Source organism: Panulirus ornatus, chromosome 12 (genome assembly GCF_036320965.1).
Source record: "Panulirus ornatus isolate Po-2019 chromosome 12, ASM3632096v1, whole genome shotgun sequence".
NCBI classification, from domain to species: domain Eukaryota; kingdom Metazoa; phylum Arthropoda; class Malacostraca; order Decapoda; family Palinuridae; genus Panulirus; species Panulirus ornatus.
Window position 1 is genome coordinate 25,515,564 of NC_092235.1, and position 18,070 is coordinate 25,533,633.

The 18,070-nt window shown below is 36.1% G+C and overlaps 1 protein-coding gene across 1 annotated transcript in view; it reads left to right on the plus strand.

Annotated features, from left to right (window-relative positions):
- The window catches only part of LOC139751892 (protein tolkin-like), a 361,718-nt gene extending 344,023 nt beyond the window's left edge, over positions 1–17,695 (plus strand). The window contains exons 13-17 of the mRNA XM_071667556.1: positions 8,730–8,916; positions 11,192–11,445; positions 14,223–14,436; positions 15,405–15,655; positions 16,733–17,695. Coding sequence (XP_071523657.1) covers positions 8,730–8,916; positions 11,192–11,445; positions 14,223–14,436; positions 15,405–15,655; positions 16,733–16,909 — 1,083 coding nt within the window. The 3' untranslated portion in view covers positions 16,910–17,695. The remainder of the gene's footprint in view (positions 1–8,729; positions 8,917–11,191; positions 11,446–14,222; positions 14,437–15,404; positions 15,656–16,732) is intronic.
- The last annotated feature ends 375 nt before the right edge of the window (positions 17,696–18,070 follow it).

The following is an 18,070-nucleotide window of genomic DNA, read 5'->3' on the forward strand; positions in this document are numbered from 1 at the left end:
TTTTAGTGAAATTACAGCACAATTAGATAGATTTATTGATCTCTGTATTTGGATTATTATATCAATAATTCATCCTTTGTGAAGAAACCCTTCATTTTATCCCATGACATAGAAACATCTTCACATCTTACATATGTATATTTTGATGAATTGTTTAGTTTACTGGCTATCACATGTTGATTGCGTGATGTTGTTAATCTTTAACTGCCAACAGAAAAAACTGTTAAATGCAGTGGTTCACTGTATGAATGTTCTGTGCATTTTTCTTTTTAATGAATTCATTCCTTCTCATTTAGAGATTTACTACGGATAGTAGTTTTTAGTTTTTCCCAATCCTCCTTTGTTGCACATGAATACTTTTAGAGAAAACAACTACCTCTAGCAAAAGTTCAAGTAGCTGGAGCCTTTGCTTTTGGATCAGTTTTACAGAGAATTCATCCCAGAAGGAATATATATACCTTATTTATGAGACTGATGGATTTTTTTATTAGCAATAAGTTGGTTGTAATGATGGTTGTCACCCAGAGTGGTGCCCGACCATTGTTTAAAACCTGAATAGCCAGAAGATCTGAATAGTTTTTCAAGAGCAAAAATAAAATAGATATGTTTTTTACAGAATAACTTATTAGTATCATTTATACAGTGAATAGTTTTCAGAATTCACAAATGTATAATAGCTTCTTTATTGGTACTTGTGAGTTTTTTGTATTTTTTTTAATTCAAGTTAACTAGAATAGAATATCAGAGCAGTATATTAGGAGATAAGTTAAACTTGATGTGGATAAGTTTGAACATCTGACATTTGTGTGAATATTTTAGAGAATAAGCAGATAGTAGAATGAATGGGGGGGGGGGATGAGGTTAATGACTTTTGTGGAATTAATGCAAATGAATGGCTTTTATACATTTCCTAGAAATACTACAACTTATGTTGCCGTTTTTGTTGTGTGTGTTACTTATTTTTCGAGGATGTTGCATGTGGATTTCCAGACTCCATCAAGAAACCTTAGGCACTACTTTGGGTTGGTTCACTTACCTTCTAGGGTAAGTAGGGTTCCAATGCAGGATATTGCAATATGTTTCTTTTGCACTGTTCATCAGTTATGGCAGACAAAAACTACAGACAGTCAGACTTCCAAAGAATTCAGATTTATGATCTTCTTTCCATAATAGTTTTATTTTGTATTTATTACTAAACATAACTAATGCATGTTTATGTAATACCCTTAAAAAATATGTAATGAAACCATTTTTCATCTGCTTCCAGTGCAGTTAGTATATGTATATTGCATCTGAGCAAAGTAGAAAAGAAATTGTATTTTTGCCTAGGTCATATATTACCAGAACCCATGGATCAAACTTTATCTACTTGCACTCATAAGTAGAGTTACTGCAAAGGGTTAATCCTCTGAATTTTCAGGACCCGAGATTCAGTTTCAGTCTTTAGAAGATGTGCTTTGTAGGGCATGTTTTTATGTGTTTGTTAAGAGAGTAACTAATGAAGATCTACACAAAAATATCCTCTTTTCCCGGTAAAGTTGATGCTTTTGTATGAGGCGTTAGGCTTTAGTATTAATGGATGATATCTTCTTCACTGAAAACATATTGCTAATGTTTTTACAGTGAAAAATTTTATGAAAATATTTTGTCATTTTGTAAAAAAAATTATTGGTATCTTGTTCTGTCTCATTGAGTGTACATTTATCTATACCTTTTTAAAGCAGAATCTACCTGAGAAACATTAGATACTGCATAGTGTACACGTAATTCTTATTTAAGAATTTGGTTTTGTATTTAATGCACTTTCAATTTTTTTTGCATCAAAGGATGTGAATCAAGTTAATGAGGGAAAGCATGCTTATTTCTGTTTATGGGATAGTTTAATAGCTGTAAGGCTTTGATGTTTGAGGACATGTGAGTGACCACCATGTATACTACAGTACAAAAGTGGCCAAAGACATGAACCATCATTAAGAGAAAGTATTTTTTTTTTTTTTGGCAGTAGTCTTTCCATAAACCTTTTTGATACTCAACTAAATGCTTGTACTTCCAAAAACAAGTCTCATTATCAGATATAGATATCCAGAAGAAAAGAAGCAAAGGAAGGTCAGCCAATCACATACACTAAAACCATTTTCAGCATGTTTGCCTGGGTCAGTTTAGTTAACTTCTTATCTTGTCCTTTTCCCTTCCTTTCTAGTAAACTGCTAACTGTGCACATTTATGACTGGTCATAATTTGCTTTGTTCTCTGGTTATATAGAAAACATATATCTTTGCTGATGCTCTACTTTGCTGGACACTCTGAACCAGCAAGTGTTATGCTTGATTTTTTAAGTGTCGCTTCTTTTCCAGTGGTATTCTGGCTGTTAGATAGAAGTAGAAAAAACTTATTCCAGAGAGTTTATCATTCACCTGATGCCCTCACTTTGGTGTTTTATCTTCAGGTAGTTCCCTCTGATGATGGGCTGTTGTTTTATTTAATGTTGTACCTGATATTGCTGTACTTCTTTGGATAAAGATGTAGAGGAAATAATCCACGTCTTGATATTTAGATATCGGAAGAGAATGTTTCTCAGCCAGTCTGTCAGCATTCACACATCATAGCTGCTTTGGTGGACTGCCCTCATTTGTTGATTGATTTATAATTTAAGTATTGGCATTTTGATTGGCTGATTTGAGTCTTAACTTGAGCAGAATTATTTTGGGAGGAATTTCATGTGAGTTTTAGGCAAAATATTCTATAAAGTCTGATTGAAGACAGCAGTGTTCTTACCATTTTCTATGATTGATGATTGTATATTATTGTGTGCCTTGAGGATGAAATAGAATCTTTGAGCACTTGCATGAAATCGTTTAGCTCTTTGCATTTTCTTAGCCTTTTTTTCTCTTTGTTTGCTAATTACAAAAACAATTCGTTGTTTATAACCTAGTATGGAAGAAAGATTACGGTTAGATATCTTTCCATAGTTGATACTTTGGTATGAGAGGTTTCAAATGGAATTTATTTTGTGGTTAGATTGGTAACTTAGCATTGTGTAATCATACAGGAAGACCAAAACAATTTGAAAATTAGTATTGTAATGGAAAATTTGGATGGCTCAAGAGGGAAAGGTGGCAGAGATACAATATGCTTATATTGTATATAAACTTGGCCATTTTTCCATTCATAATAGCATGGCTGTTTTATTATGATATGAATGTACAAAGATCTCTATTACATATGAAACTTGACAACACGTAACTCACCCAACTCATTCTTTGTAACTCTAGATTTTCCTGCAGCGAATGCTATGCACTGGCTCCACCATTTAGCAGAATGATAGGAGCGTTAAACAGAAGTAGTAGGTAGGAACATTAGGTAGATGTTTTGGAAGGAGGTAAATATCATGCATAAGACAAGAAACCAAATGGGAACATCGATGAAGGGGACTAATGGGGAGGTAATAACAAGTAGTGGTGATGTGAGAAGAAGATGGAGTGAGTATTTTGAAGATTTGTTTAATGTGTTAGATGATAGAGTGGCTGATATGGGGTGTTTTGGTCAAGGTAGTGTGTGAAGTGAGAGGGTCAGTGTGAATGGTTTGGTAAACAGAGAAGAGGTAGTGAAAGCTTTGCGGAAGATGAAAGCCGGCGAGGTGGCGGGTTTGGATGGTATTTTAGTGGAATTTATTAAGAAAGGGGTGACTGGTTGGTGAGGATATTCAATGTATGTATGGCTCATGGTGAAGTACTGAGGATATTCAGTGTATGTATGGCTCATGGTGAAGTACCTGAGGATTGGCAGAATGCATGCATAGTGCCATTGTACAAAGGCAAAGTGGCTAAAGGTGAGTGTTCAAACTTCAGAGGTATAAGTTTGTTTAGTATTCCTGGGAAATTATATGGGATGGTATTGACTGAGAAGATGAAAGCATGTACAGAGCATCAGATTGGGGAAGAGCAGTGTGGTTTCAGAAGTGGTAGAGGATGTGTGGATCAGGTGTTTGCTTTGAAGACTATATGTAGAAATACTTAGAAAAACAAATGGATTTGTATGAAGCATTTATGGATCTGGAGAGGGTATACGATAGAGTTGATAGAGATGCTCTGTGGAAGGTATTAAGAGTATATGGTATGGGAGGCAAGTTGCTAGAAGCAGTGAAAAGTTTTTATTGAGGATGTAAGGCATGTGTATGAGTAGGAAGAGAGGAAAGTGATTGGTTTCTCGTGAATGTCGGTTTGCGACAAGGGTGCGTGATGTCTTCATCGATGTTTGATTTGTCTATGGATGAGGTTGTTAGGGAGGTGAATGCAAGAGTTTTGGAGAGAGGGGCAAGTATGCAATCTGTTGCGTGTCGTAGAAGGCGACTAAAAGGGAAGGGAGCGGGGGGCTGGAAATCCTCCCCTCACATTTTTTTTTTTTTTCCAAAAGAAGGAACAGAGAAGGGGGCCAGGTGAGGATATTCCCTCAAAGGCCCAGTCCTCTGTTCTTAACACTATCTCGCTAATGCGGGAAATGGCGAATAGTATGAAAGAAAGAAAGATATATATATATTTATTTATTTATTTTGCTTTGTCGCTGTCTCCTGCATTAGTGAGATAGCACAAAGAATCAGATGGAAGAATGGCCCAACCCACCCACATACACATGTATATACATAAACGTCCATGCACGCAAATATACATACCTATAAATCTCAACGTATACATATATATACACACACAGACATATACATATATACACATGTACATAATTCATATTGTCTGCCTTTATTCATTCCCATCGCCACCCCGCCACACATGAAATAACAACCCCCTCCCCCCTCATGTGCACGAGGTAGCGCTAGGAAAAGAGAACAAAGGCCACATTCGTTCACACTCAGTCTCTAGCTGTCATGTAATAATGCACTGAAACCACAGCACTCTTTCCACATCCAGGCCCCACAGAACTTTCCATGGTTTACCCCAGACGCTTCACATGCCCTGGTTCAATCCATTGACAGCACGTCGACCCTGGTATACCACATTGTTCCAATTCACTTTATATATATATATATACATATATATGTATATATATATATATATATATATATATATATATATATATATATATATATATATATATATATATATATATATATGTATAGTTAGGGCAATATACAAAATAGGGATGAGGTAGGATAATTGGAGTATGGCTAAACCATGGTGGAAGAATGAAAGCTGCCTCTTTTAGTATGATCTGGAAAAGTTGTTACTAAAGATATATCAAAAGAAGTGGGAAAGTCATTTTGTGTAAATCACTTTGGTGATGTGCACAGGAGAAAAATTCAATTATTAAAACTCCCAAGATGGATTTCAAGTAAAAGGATTAAAGTACTGGCATTTAAAAATGATGAATTGGCCAATTTTGAAATTACTGTGTTTAGGGAAGGAGTAGATACTGTAAGAGAGTCCAAGTAATTGGGGGAGATGATCAGTAAGAGTGGCAGTGGGAAAGTAAAAAATGAAACCTCAGCAATGCAAACAAAGTTAGAAGTGCCTTAGATGAACATAATGAAGCTGCACGGAACTTGTGCGGGAACATCGTTAACTGAAAATCTCTTCATGCTCTTCTCAATGGGTATGTAACTTGTACATCATAGGTTTGGTAAGCTGTTAGAGAAGTAGAGATGAAAAACCTGTTTTGTATAATAAGAAATATGGTTAAAAATAAAGAAGATAAGGAGGATGTGTAGAACGAGCATATTATCAGAAGGTGCTTGTTACACTGATATAATGATGCTGTTCATTTTGATGAAGTATTTTTACTCCTACCTCTCACTCAGTCGACTCCTGTTCATCTCTCCCAGCCAGTTTTGGTTAAGGTTGTTTCTTAAAGGCTAGTTAATCTTAGTTTCTGTAATGAAAGTTTATTAGATCTTCAGTCCTGACTCCACAAGATGAAATTAACTTTAATACCCTTAATTGTGCATGTGTATAATGTTGATGGTAGTGCTACCATGACTAATTCAGCAGCTACTTTATGGAGTTAGAATCATTGTAGGTAATTTGTTTTCAACAGCAGGATGTTTGTGCTTGTGGCAGCAGTTGTTATTTAGTGAAAATTTAGAAACACAGTTTGTGTGTGAGATGAAATGGAATTATTAAACTCACATCTTTGTGGGTTTTTCATGATATGGCACAAGTACTTAGAAATATTAACTTTTGATTTGGAGCCTTTATTTGCATCTCTACTTGAGTTAGCTTCATGCCACCTCATTTTGCTTGTTTGGGTTATAGTAATTCAGTAGCTTAGTAACTCAAGACCTATTAAATATGCTAACCTTACATGTAAACCAGTTTATTAGCTTTTATCCCAAACCTTTGGTCAGACAAGCAAAGTAGGTGATTTTTTTTCACAAAGCTTAAAAAAGGACTAGACATATTTGAATGTAATGTCCAAGGCCTTAAAGCTGAAGTACAAGATACTTCAACATCTATTTTCCCCTTCATTTGTTTATCTGGTGAAAAAGAACTGGGAAAGAAATTTAATTATTGAGATGATAGTGATATGGTTAACTGGGGAAATTTGAAAATAGATGATCCTAGTTAAAGATTATTTTCTTGTCTTTTTGTTATTGCCAGGAAAGGAGTACATATCAGACTAATCACGGATATGTCTGCTGTAAAAAATTATTTGGTTTTTCCAGAAGTCATATGGAGTTAGTTCTTATAGTAACCAAAACAGTTACTTTGGTAATGTTGGTTGTGTCCATACATCAGAAGGATGTTCCTGTTAACATTCCAGTTCATTCAAAATTCACAGAGTTTTATATCTTCCCTTTGGGAGAAAAACTGTTTTCTTATAGGTACCTTTTGGTCTTTCCATAGGTTCATTGGCCTTCACCAGAATGAGGCAAATAATGGGTCATCTTCAGAAGAGAGGTATTCAGCTCCATCTCTGGAGGATTTGGTTATGCTCCTTTCTGAAGCCAAGAAAAAGTGTTTATGACTGCAACCCCAAAAAATATAATTGGTAGGTTAATGCTTTTTTTTATGCATACTAAATTTAGTATGCTACCATAAGCTGCTGCACTTTTGCTATGGTTAAGGAAATGGTTAGGATTGGTGCTAAAAGCTAGGGTTTGTTGGTTGGGTAATTGTAAATTCTTTTTTCTGATCAAGATTCTCTTCATTGTTAGCCTTTCTTTGTGTTTTGAGTTCTTTTTGGATTGATCTGTTAAACAAGATGTAGAAAATCCTTAAATTCCTGCCTAGGCATTTCATAAAGGACATAAAGGCAAGGTGGCATGCTTCCCAGAATGTCTGCGCGTGCATTATTAAAATGCATGTAGTGCCCCTGATTGGTTTGACCTCAAGAGTTTCTTTGTGGATTTATATTCTTGTCCAAGAGGTTTTTATTGGCCCAGCAAACACACAAGCATTCAGTTGATTGTCATATTTTTTCATTAGAGTAATGGAAGGAGATCATGATTTTCTTCAGGTGCCTGATTTATGAATTACTTGCAAAGCCTGTACTTATTTCTCTGAGGAAAGTGTAACTGATTGAAAATTATCAGGATTTTGTATGTATCCCTCTCATTCAGTATATTTCAACCTTCCATTTATTTATCTCTGTGTAATATACCATTTTCCACATTTTATTGACGTATCCTGTCCAGGATTTCCTCCGGAGGCCTTGTAGTGGTACACCTCACGTTCCTCCATATGTGCTCCCCTATTACACGCACACTGCCATTGTTTCCTTCTTACCCATTTTTTTGTGTCACCTGCGTAACGTGGTAGACACATAAGAGTACTTTTATCTTTTATACTGTAGTCCATTGTTTCACGTCCAGGAGTTATGTTTTTTGTGATGATGGAGTCACAGTTTTTGTCAATATTTAGCTGTAATTCTTTGTTTCAACTTTTGATCCAAATTAGGCACAGTTTAGTTTATCATCACATGCAGATACTCATACCCCTGCTTGCCCTTGGGACCACCCATGGGGATTAATTAACAAATTTCATCCACATCTGCCAGCATGAGACGTCATTACCTCACCCGGCCTGGGCCACAAAGCCATCTGGCTCACCCCATCCCCCACACCAGCGGCTGCAGGTGACACACGTGTTCCGTGGAACACCTTTATTTTTTTATTTAACTCATCTACTCCCTTTTACTTCAGTCATATACATTTCTTGTAATTCTTAGTACAGCCATTCCTCTTGCAAGCCTTTTAGAACCACCTTAGCACACCATTCCATGATTTACAAACTATTATTTTGCCAAGACATACACATATTTTCCATAAGGTTATTCACTTTTCACTGTGCTAACATATTCCCCTCTTAAAAATCCCTCTCGCTTGCATTGAGCTAACCAGCCTTCTGTTCCAGATCCATATTTTGACTTGGATATGACAGAGTAGGCAGCACCACTCATTGTAACAAACTTCCTCACCTCTGTTGAGTGATACTTTTACTCTTCATTAGCTGTAGTGTACCAGCAGCAATTTTGCCTACCAATTAACATTATATTATTGGAATTTTTCCACCATTCCTATTGATTGTACTCTCAAATAAGTAGAATTTTGACTACTTCATCCCATGTCTATTTCAGTGTAATTCACATTTTCACTGGAATTGATTGACTCATTGTCTTGTAAATATTTGAGCTATAAGAATAATTTTCTGCAATGTGAAATGGCTATGCATTATTGGAGATTTTTTTAATGTTTCTTATTAGCATCTCTGTCTCTGTTCCAGCAAGATTGTGAGTACGATAGTGTTGACATTCGTAGCAAATTGGGAGTAGCAGAAATGAGAAAACATGGGGTATTTTGTGGACAGCTTCTTCCATCAGTCATTACATCTGAGGGCAACAGTCTGCGAATAGAATTTAATTCAGATAACTCTGTACAGAAGAGTGGCTTTGCTGCTGTTTTCTTCACAGGTATGTATGCTCCTTATGGAATGTTGCCAGAGCAGTTTTTTACTTTTTACTGTTAGATCAAATCATTTTGTTTTTTGTATTAGTTTTGAAATGATGCATACAGATTATACAATTTGGACGGAGAAACTTTCATCAGGGTTTCCACATCATGAAAAATATATTTGGGAAACACAACATATGTGCAATCCTGTGTGCAAATGAGGCTCTTTTCTTTGTTCCTGACACTTTCTCACAAAGTCATGAGAAGCAGTTAGTTACAAAAAGAATTGTCAATAATTAATCTTTATGACTGATTAGAAAGAATACTACTCATATCTTTCCTGAATGTTGAAGTGGAGTGGGGGGTACTGGAAATCCTTTCCTCTTTGTTAATTAATTTTCAAGCATAGGAATATTAAGGGGCTAAGAGAGGATTGTTCCTGGATGAGTAAGTCTGTTTGTGGTGCTTCCTTCCTAGCACTGAAAGCAGCAGACAGGTATAAAATTTCTTTTGTATATTATTATTACTTTATTTTATACTTGGTTGCCATTTCCAGCATTAGCGAGGTAGCACTAGGAACCAGTGAAGAAAGGCCATATCGTCTGATTATTATTATTATTATTCTTTCTTTCTTTCAAACTATTCGCCATTTCCCGCGTCAGCGAGGTAGCGCTAAGAACAGAGGACTGGGCCTTTGAGGGAATATCCTCACCTGGCCCCCTTCTCTGTTCCTTCTTTTGGAGAGAAAAAAAAAAAGAGGGGGGAGGATTTCTAGCCCCCCGCTCCCTCCCCTTTTAGTTGCCTTGTACGACACGTGGGGAATACGTGGGAAGTATTCTTTCTCCCCTATTTTTTATATTTATTTTGCTTTGTCGCTGTCTCCCGCGTCAGTGAGGTAGCGCAAGGAATGGCCCAACCCACCCACATACACATGTATATACATACACGTCCACACACGCAAATATACATACCTATACATCTCAATGTACACATATATATACACACACAGACATATACATATATACACATGTACGTAATTCATACTGTCTGCCTTTATGTATTCCCATCACCACCTCGCCACACATGGAATAACAACCCCCTCCCCCCTCATGTGTGCGACTTAAATTGGTGGCAGATCATGGTGTGTAACCTCACCAAACCTATTAATTCTCAGAGAAATGAACTTGATGGCCCAACCTACAGTTGCATCTGTTGTGTCAGTTTGGGGTCACTACTTTAGCATGTGTACTTGTTGGTCCTTTCATACTCTGAAACCAGAGTTATTAGAATTAAGACCAAAAAAGTGAAGTACAAACAGATTATGTTGAGTGTGAATCAGGAAATCATAATGGTCAGTCACACCTAATTTAACTTGAAAATTCTCAGCAATAGCAAACAAGGTGAGTCAGGTAAATTTTGACTGTGACATTTGAGATTCTTTAAACCTAATGCTTTGTGTTTCCAGGTATTGGAGTTCTCGGATAGTTCATTTATAAGATATCCATAAACTTTTTGAAGTTTGGCATTATCTATGATCTTGAAATGATGGGATAACAGATGTAGTACTCTGATCTAAAAGGTGTATGTGTTTATGCCATGAGCTTTACAGGCATTTACAGGAAGAGCAAGTAACAGTCAGCTTTAGAATAGATTTGTATATAAACTTAAGAATATCACCTGCTAGAAGAGACATTAATGATAAACTAGAGAAAGTTTCACTTCAAGCCTGCAGATATATACCTTGGCCATTGAAATGAATGCTGTATAACACAGGCAAGTTGCTATTAAAATGCTGCTGGGTTTCTATGCATATTTGCAAGCAAAAGAGATGAGCATGAACATAGTAAAGGTGTTGCTGAGAACCCAGTTAGTTAGTCTATTGGGATGGTCCTCATGTAATTTCATTCTGACAGTTAATGTGTTTAAGCATAACTCATTTTTTTCTTGATGGTACTTATTCTTGCTGAAATTGTATAAAAGTTGAAAAAAGGGTATTTCTTGTTGCAGACTCAAAGTGGAGTATATAAATGACATTTGGAATTATTTTAGTGATGTTAAAAGCTGCAGATATGAAAGTATATATTATAATCTAGCTGTCTTGTGTGATAGGGCTAGGTTATATTAGCTTATTGTTGTAGAAAATGTTATATTCAGAAAGTAGCATGCATATTCATTTTCATGAAAGAATTTCAAGTTGATTGTTTAAATACTTTGTTTTTCAGTAATCTTAACAGATGATAGAACACAATGTGGTAGGTATCACTGATATTCTTAATTTGATTTTCTTCTAACCAGATAAAGATGAATGTGCTACTGATAATGGTGGCTGCCAACATATCTGTAAGAACACTATTGGCTCGTATGTGTGTTCATGCTCAAATGGCTACACTCTCCATGAGAATGGCCATGACTGCAAGGAAGGAGGATGTAAACATGAAATAACTGCTCCAGTTGGAGAAATCTTCAGTCCAAACTATCCAGACTACTACCCTAGTCGGAAAGACTGTGTATGGCAGTTTACTACCACTCCAGGACATAGAATCAAACTGGTTAGATATAATTCTTTCCTTAGTTTTGCATCATAAGTACCAAAAAAATTTTCATAATGAGTAGTGATCATAAAAAGTCAACCTGCTTAAATGTAGAAGTAAATTCAGAAAGAGTTGTTTTAGTTATTTATCTTCTATTTTGTACCCTTATCCACCTCCAAAAGATGCTGTTTTAAAGCAAAATAACGTTTCTATACATACCATAGCAAATGATTTGCTTTTAAGATTTAGGTTTTCGTAACCTTGGAATCAAACCTGCATCTCATAGGTTGTACATATTTATAAGCTTAGTTGTTAATCGTAATACTGGTAAAACGTTATTTGATTCGTTATATATGGTTACTAGTTTCATAAGGGACATCAAAGTAAAGGAGTTATGAACTCTGCAAAAGAAATATGGGAAGATTTCATAAACACTTTACAAGCAGAACTGAGCGATTGAAATTGAAGAATTATCCTGAAAGGCTAGAAGAGCTTGAACAATATAACACATACAGGAGATGAGAAAGGCATATGTATAAAACAGATGATTCCAGGTGAACTCCTGACTATCATTTATGCAGTGTATGTGGTGACAGAGAAAGGGTGTTCTCAGACAAGTGATGAGCACTTCACACTAGCCCTGCCACTTGAAAGAATCTCTTTATAGCTGCTTGGCATTTTTTCTTTCTTTTTTCTCTACCAAATTCTTTGTATTATGGTATAACATTAGTAAGGAACAATAGGTATCATTAGTCTGTAGTAGCTTCTAAAAACACTGCACTAGTGTTGTCCTCTGCCAGTGGTCTGTTAAGGATGAGGCTAAGAAGCAGTATCTGTGGCCACCTCCTTATGGGAGTTCATGAAGGGAACAGGCATCACAGATATAGATAGATGAAATACTCTTTGCTATGCAAATGCCTAACACCAAATTCTGTGTGTGGCACATAATAATCCATCAGTATCTCTGATGTTCATTCCTTTATGGAACACTTGAGGTTGTGGCCACAACAAATGTCTCCATGACTGGTGAACTCCAGTGCTGCTTCTTATCCTTTAGTGCTTCAACTGTAATAGGCCAGTAGCAAAGAGGAACTCTAGTGCACTATTTTCAGAGGCTGTTACTGGCTGCTGCTTGTAATTGCTATCCATAATTTTTTTATTACTGTGTGTTGAGAGAGATAGGAAAGATAAACATATTGAGTTGCATCAGTGTTATGATAATCTTTAGGTAGTAGTTGGTAGGCAGCCAGTGACCAGGGAGGTATATTACCAGTTCTACCCATCTGGGTATCAAGGAGGGTTAGTGACATATGCTTTGTGAGCCAGCACTTTTTTGGTTAAGTTCCACTCCTCTGACCCAGGTAGCTCTTTTCTTTCTGCCTCACTCACATGTGGACTGGTGGCATTTTGTCCACAGACATACACTCCCTCCCTGTCATATGTAATACTTGACAACACTTAAGTCATGCAGGTCATTCTTTATAACTCTAGATTTTCCTGTGGTGAGCATTTTGCGTTAGCCCTGCCAGTTGCCTGTTAAGGTTGAGGCACTAAAGGCTAAGAAGTGGTACTGTAGTTTTTTAGTTATGGAGACTATGTTGCCATGGCCACCCCTTTGAGGGAGCTCCAGTGGGAACAGTCATGAGAGATATCGATAGACTAATGAGAACAGTCGTCAGGAAAATAGACTATGATAATCCAAAACTGAAAATGTAACTCTAGCCACACCATTACATATAGGTAACAAACTGCTTCAAATATCACAATTATTAATATTGTTTCAAGATTTGCTTGCTGAAGCAAGGAAACAAAGTAACTAAACTTGCACATCTGGAAAATTTGTCATTGAGTTAAAAACATCCTTAGCAAAGCTCAGAGATTTCTTTCAAAAATCAGTGGTAAAAAAATCGTTTCATCCAAATAAGGTGATTAAACTAATTACAAAATGGAATTTTCTTTCTAGATTTAATATGCTGTCACCTTTGAGTTGAGTAATTTTGGAATGAATATCTAAAAATATAATTGGTCTCGCCAAATCTGTGAAGTAAACACAGTGAAGAATGTGATAATGTACCTTATTTACGGTTTAAGACTTTGATGCAGACCTTATCAGTAGCAACACTCAAGCTGCTGAAAAGGATAGCATAACCTCTGATATCATTAGACTTTTAAGACATATACCTGGCAATCCATCATTAAAACTGTATAAAACAAGGTGTGCTGTGAGTTTGTTTTGTTCTCCAGTGGATCAATAAATGATAAACATAATGATTTTAGTTGAAACTGTATAAGTTATACTGCTAGTCTGTTTTCTTCTTTTGTGTGTGTGTGTGTGTGTGTGTGTGTGTGTGAACCAGTACATAATAAACCTAAATAATTTTAGTTCCATCTCTCTCGTAAGTTACTACTACAAGACTCTTAAGAGAATCATATTAGACAGAAAGAATGAGGATCATATTAGACAGAATCAAAGAACATTTCCACAGATGTACATAATTGTATGATATATTAATGAGAAATGATTACATCTATGATAGATGGTAGGAGCAGTTGAGGAGAACGCTTTTTACACGTCAGACATATTTCGACACCCTGAAGTCCTGTAGTGATTTTTACACACTCTCAGTTGTTGACACAGTACTACTGTTGATAGCTGGTTCATATGATCATTTTACTGGAGTCTGTGATGAATCCAAAGAAGTATTCAGCCTGAAGGATATATTTATGACATTTGACAATGTCCTGTAAAATATATCTGAAAAGGAATTAAGTGTAAGTGTAGTTTTTCATTACAGGTATTTGATGAGTTTGAGATGGAGCCTCACCAAGAGTGTACATATGACCACATAGCACTTTATGATGGCACTACCTCGGAGTCAGGCTTTCTTGGCCGATACTGTGGAGCTAAGGTGCCACACCCTATTGTAGCTTTCAACAATCAGATGTTTATGGTGTTCAAGTCAGATTCTTCTGTTCAGCGGAAAGGATTCCGAGCAAGACATACCACAGGTGAGGATGGAAATTCTCACTGTAAATGATGTTGAATGTAGTCCTTGAATTGTACAGTGGCCTTTTGTGTTGGTAGGTAGTTCATAATAGTAGTGAGAGTATTGTGCCCACTTCAAGGAACTGCAGGATACAGTTAAATTTAGGAAGAAGTGGAAAATAGAAAAGGGAATGTAAGTCAAATAGGATCAAAATGGTTTAGGTTTAAGGAAAGGGAATTGAAAAGTGAAAAATTTAACTGGTTAAAAGAAGTTCAGCAGGTATACTTTTGTAAGTATTTGGATGCTACCTTTGTTGTGATGCAGGAATGAAGGCACTGAAGTTCTAAGGAATGTTGAAAGCCAGGTTAATCAGTGAAGCTTTAGTGATGAACGAAAGTGAATTTGTAAGTGTACCAAAGTGTGCTGGAAAGTGTACTACAATGTAGTATTTTGCAAGCTGATGATCGTAAATTCTTCACTGTGACTTTCAACATTTTTTGTTTTATGTTTTGCCATACATTTTTTCGTCCAACATACTTGCAGCATCATATGAAATACCTGATATTTTTTCTATCTCTCTCACATATTTATCCCTCATGATATCCATGTTAGTGGCACATGAAGAAGATCCATTAGTTTCTGATAAGCCACACTTCATAAAGTAGTTCTCAACATGGGCAGCATATTTTAGAATTGTTTTACTAACAATGGCTCAGATGCCTTTAAACTATGAACTATTTTACCAAGACCAACTCTTTGGTGCCACCATTATCATAATTGAGTTAAAATCTCACGAGATTATGACAAGTCATAAGATGTTATGCAGTTTTTTGATGATACTAAATAATGCAGGACCATCTTAGGGATTTTGGCTCTTCCTGTCAGCTATCAAACATTAACATGTTCAGCTGCTGTGGGTGTATATAAGGTTATGCTATTATCTGCTTCTTAAGTGCATACATTCAAAACTTAGAAGTTTCCATGTTCCAGTTTGTGGTGGTGGTCTAAAGGCAACTAGAACTGTCAGGCACATGTATTCACATGCCAAGTATGGAGATCAGAACTATGATAACAAAGAAGATTGTGATTGGATCATACAAGCTTCACCAGGAGAAAAAGTACATCTTACTTTTCTAACTTTTGAGCTTGAGGATGAACATGATTGTGGATATGATTATGTTGAGGTGTTCTCAGGGTACAGCGACTCAGGATCCTCTTATGGGAAATTCTGTGGAAATACTGTAAGTACTTACAAAGATTGTTTAGTTCCATGCATTTTTATTTTCCACTGTGATGGGACATCATTATGGCACTTGTTTTGTTTTTTCTGATTCCATTCCAACTCCATTTCCAATTACCAGGAGTGGATCAGATGTATACAGACTCACAGTTCACTCAAATATTTGTAACTTAAATCTTGTTTGCAAGAATGAGCCAGGGCATTCACACTAATATAAGCGCCTCTTTAAGTTTCCACTTTATACACAAGTCGGATTAATTATGTTTGATAACTGGCCCTGTTCACTCTTCCACCCTCACACATAGTACCCCTCCTTTCTGGGGCTTGGTTACAAGGGTAGACTGCAAATGGCAACACCAGTCTTAATATCCATGCAGACACAAGATTAAGACAAATGCTGAACAACAGAACCAACCAGGATGCTTTTCTCAGTCTTGGGAGTAAATTGGAATCCTAGATCCAACTGTCATGATACTTCTTTTGACTGCAGTAAAAATGCATATCCAAAGGTACAATATTTCAAGGACCCTTTCTCATAAAGGGGTTTTGAGGTAATTATGATTTCATAACCTCAGGACCACTTTTATTGGAATCTTACGTCTTCAAGGCTACATTCCTCATAGAAGCAGGTAAATGTTGGGTTCATCTGGGGCAAGAAGGTCCTTGATGACACTGCTTTTCCTTCCATTGGTACATCCTTGTCAAAGATATTTGAGAGTTTATGTGTACAAGAGTTCATAAAGGAAATTATGCTTGGACAGTGAATGATTTCAGATTGGATGTAGCAAAGCGTTAGTTTTACATATCTGAATATTAAGCACTGCCACTTTCTCATCTCTGTTTACACACCTTTAATGTTAGGTTTATGAATAGTTTTGAGAAGGAAAAGTCTAGTACTTTAAACTACTACTTAGTTGAAATTGGTCTTTAATGAGACATGCACATTTTGTACTTTTAAAATGCAAATATCATTTAGGTGTTTCATGAGAGTATTATGCACCTTTACAGTGATGAAATGTACTTACTTGAAACTCTACACTGTTAAATTAGGTACTAAAGTTATTAACTTACTCCACAGATTCCACAAGAAATTGTGTCAGTAAATGATGCCCTCCTTGTGAGATTTCGCACAGATGACACAATAAACACAAAAGGATTTTCTGCTGCCTATGTTGCAATTCCAGAAGATAGTTTGGCAGAAAATAGCACTGGTGATAATAACAGCTTTAGCTTCATCTTCTCCAGAGGGTACTAGCAAAGTCTCAGTCTGTAACGTGATTGCCAGTTATGAGCCTTAACTCCGCTTTCCTTTCGCTCGCTTTGTTGTTCAAACCGCTGAGTATAAGCTTTATTGAAGTGCTGTATATGAGCTATAGATTCTTTTTTTCAAATATTTACTTGAAATCCATGTTGAGTAGAATTTTTACTCCATTTTGGATTACCTTTATCAAACATTTCAAAGAGTTGTGATCATAATAACTGGACACGTTACAGTACATGTAAAAACCATCCACTGTGTGTCTCCTCTACTCTTTCTCTAACTTATTCTGTATCTTCTTGTCTCTGCAATCTGGAGAACACCCTCTCAGTTGTTGTCATCTCTCAGTTTGATGTCTATAGATTGTAGATAAGCAACAATAGTTTAATACTGTACTGTGTACAATATTATGTTCTTGATCATGCCAATACAGTATATGGCTGTGTCAGATTTGTAGTCAAATAATATGATATAAGTTTGGGGACAAGTACCTCATGGTGAGTACTTACAGAGAGACACTTCTTGTCATATACTTTTGGTCAGACCATGTTAATTCATAGGGATTTAATATTACATCAGATTATTAACTTCACATTTGTTTTGTATGAAAATTAACCTTTCCTCCTTGATAGCAGACATTGAAAGTAAAAATACTATTGGAGTGAAACTGTTGCATATTTCTTGTTAATATAATAAAAGGTCACAATGAAGGGTTTGACATGTTACTGCAATGGGGTATACGGATTTTAAATATTAAATATACCTCACTTCTACAGAAAGATATTCTGTCTTGTTACTTCCCTAGTACATTTGAAGACAGTGGTGCCATTAAATATGTCCTGAGTCCTAGAGCATCTGTATTTAGTTTCTGACCAAGAAAATCGGCAAGTGAATTGATATTTGACTGGAGTCAGCACTTTATTTTTCACTATTCCTGAAAAACATATTGTGGAGATCTGAATATATTGATTTATATTTGTATGTATGAAACATTGCTCCTAGCACTGCATGCAGAGAAGTATAGGGACCACATTTTTGGGAAATTGCCTGCATGGTGCACCCTGTTAACAGTGAATAGATATCATGATGGATGTAGGTAGGCACACTCTGCTGTAGAAAATTTAAATTTAGACCAACTTTATTGTGTTGCATGCTGCT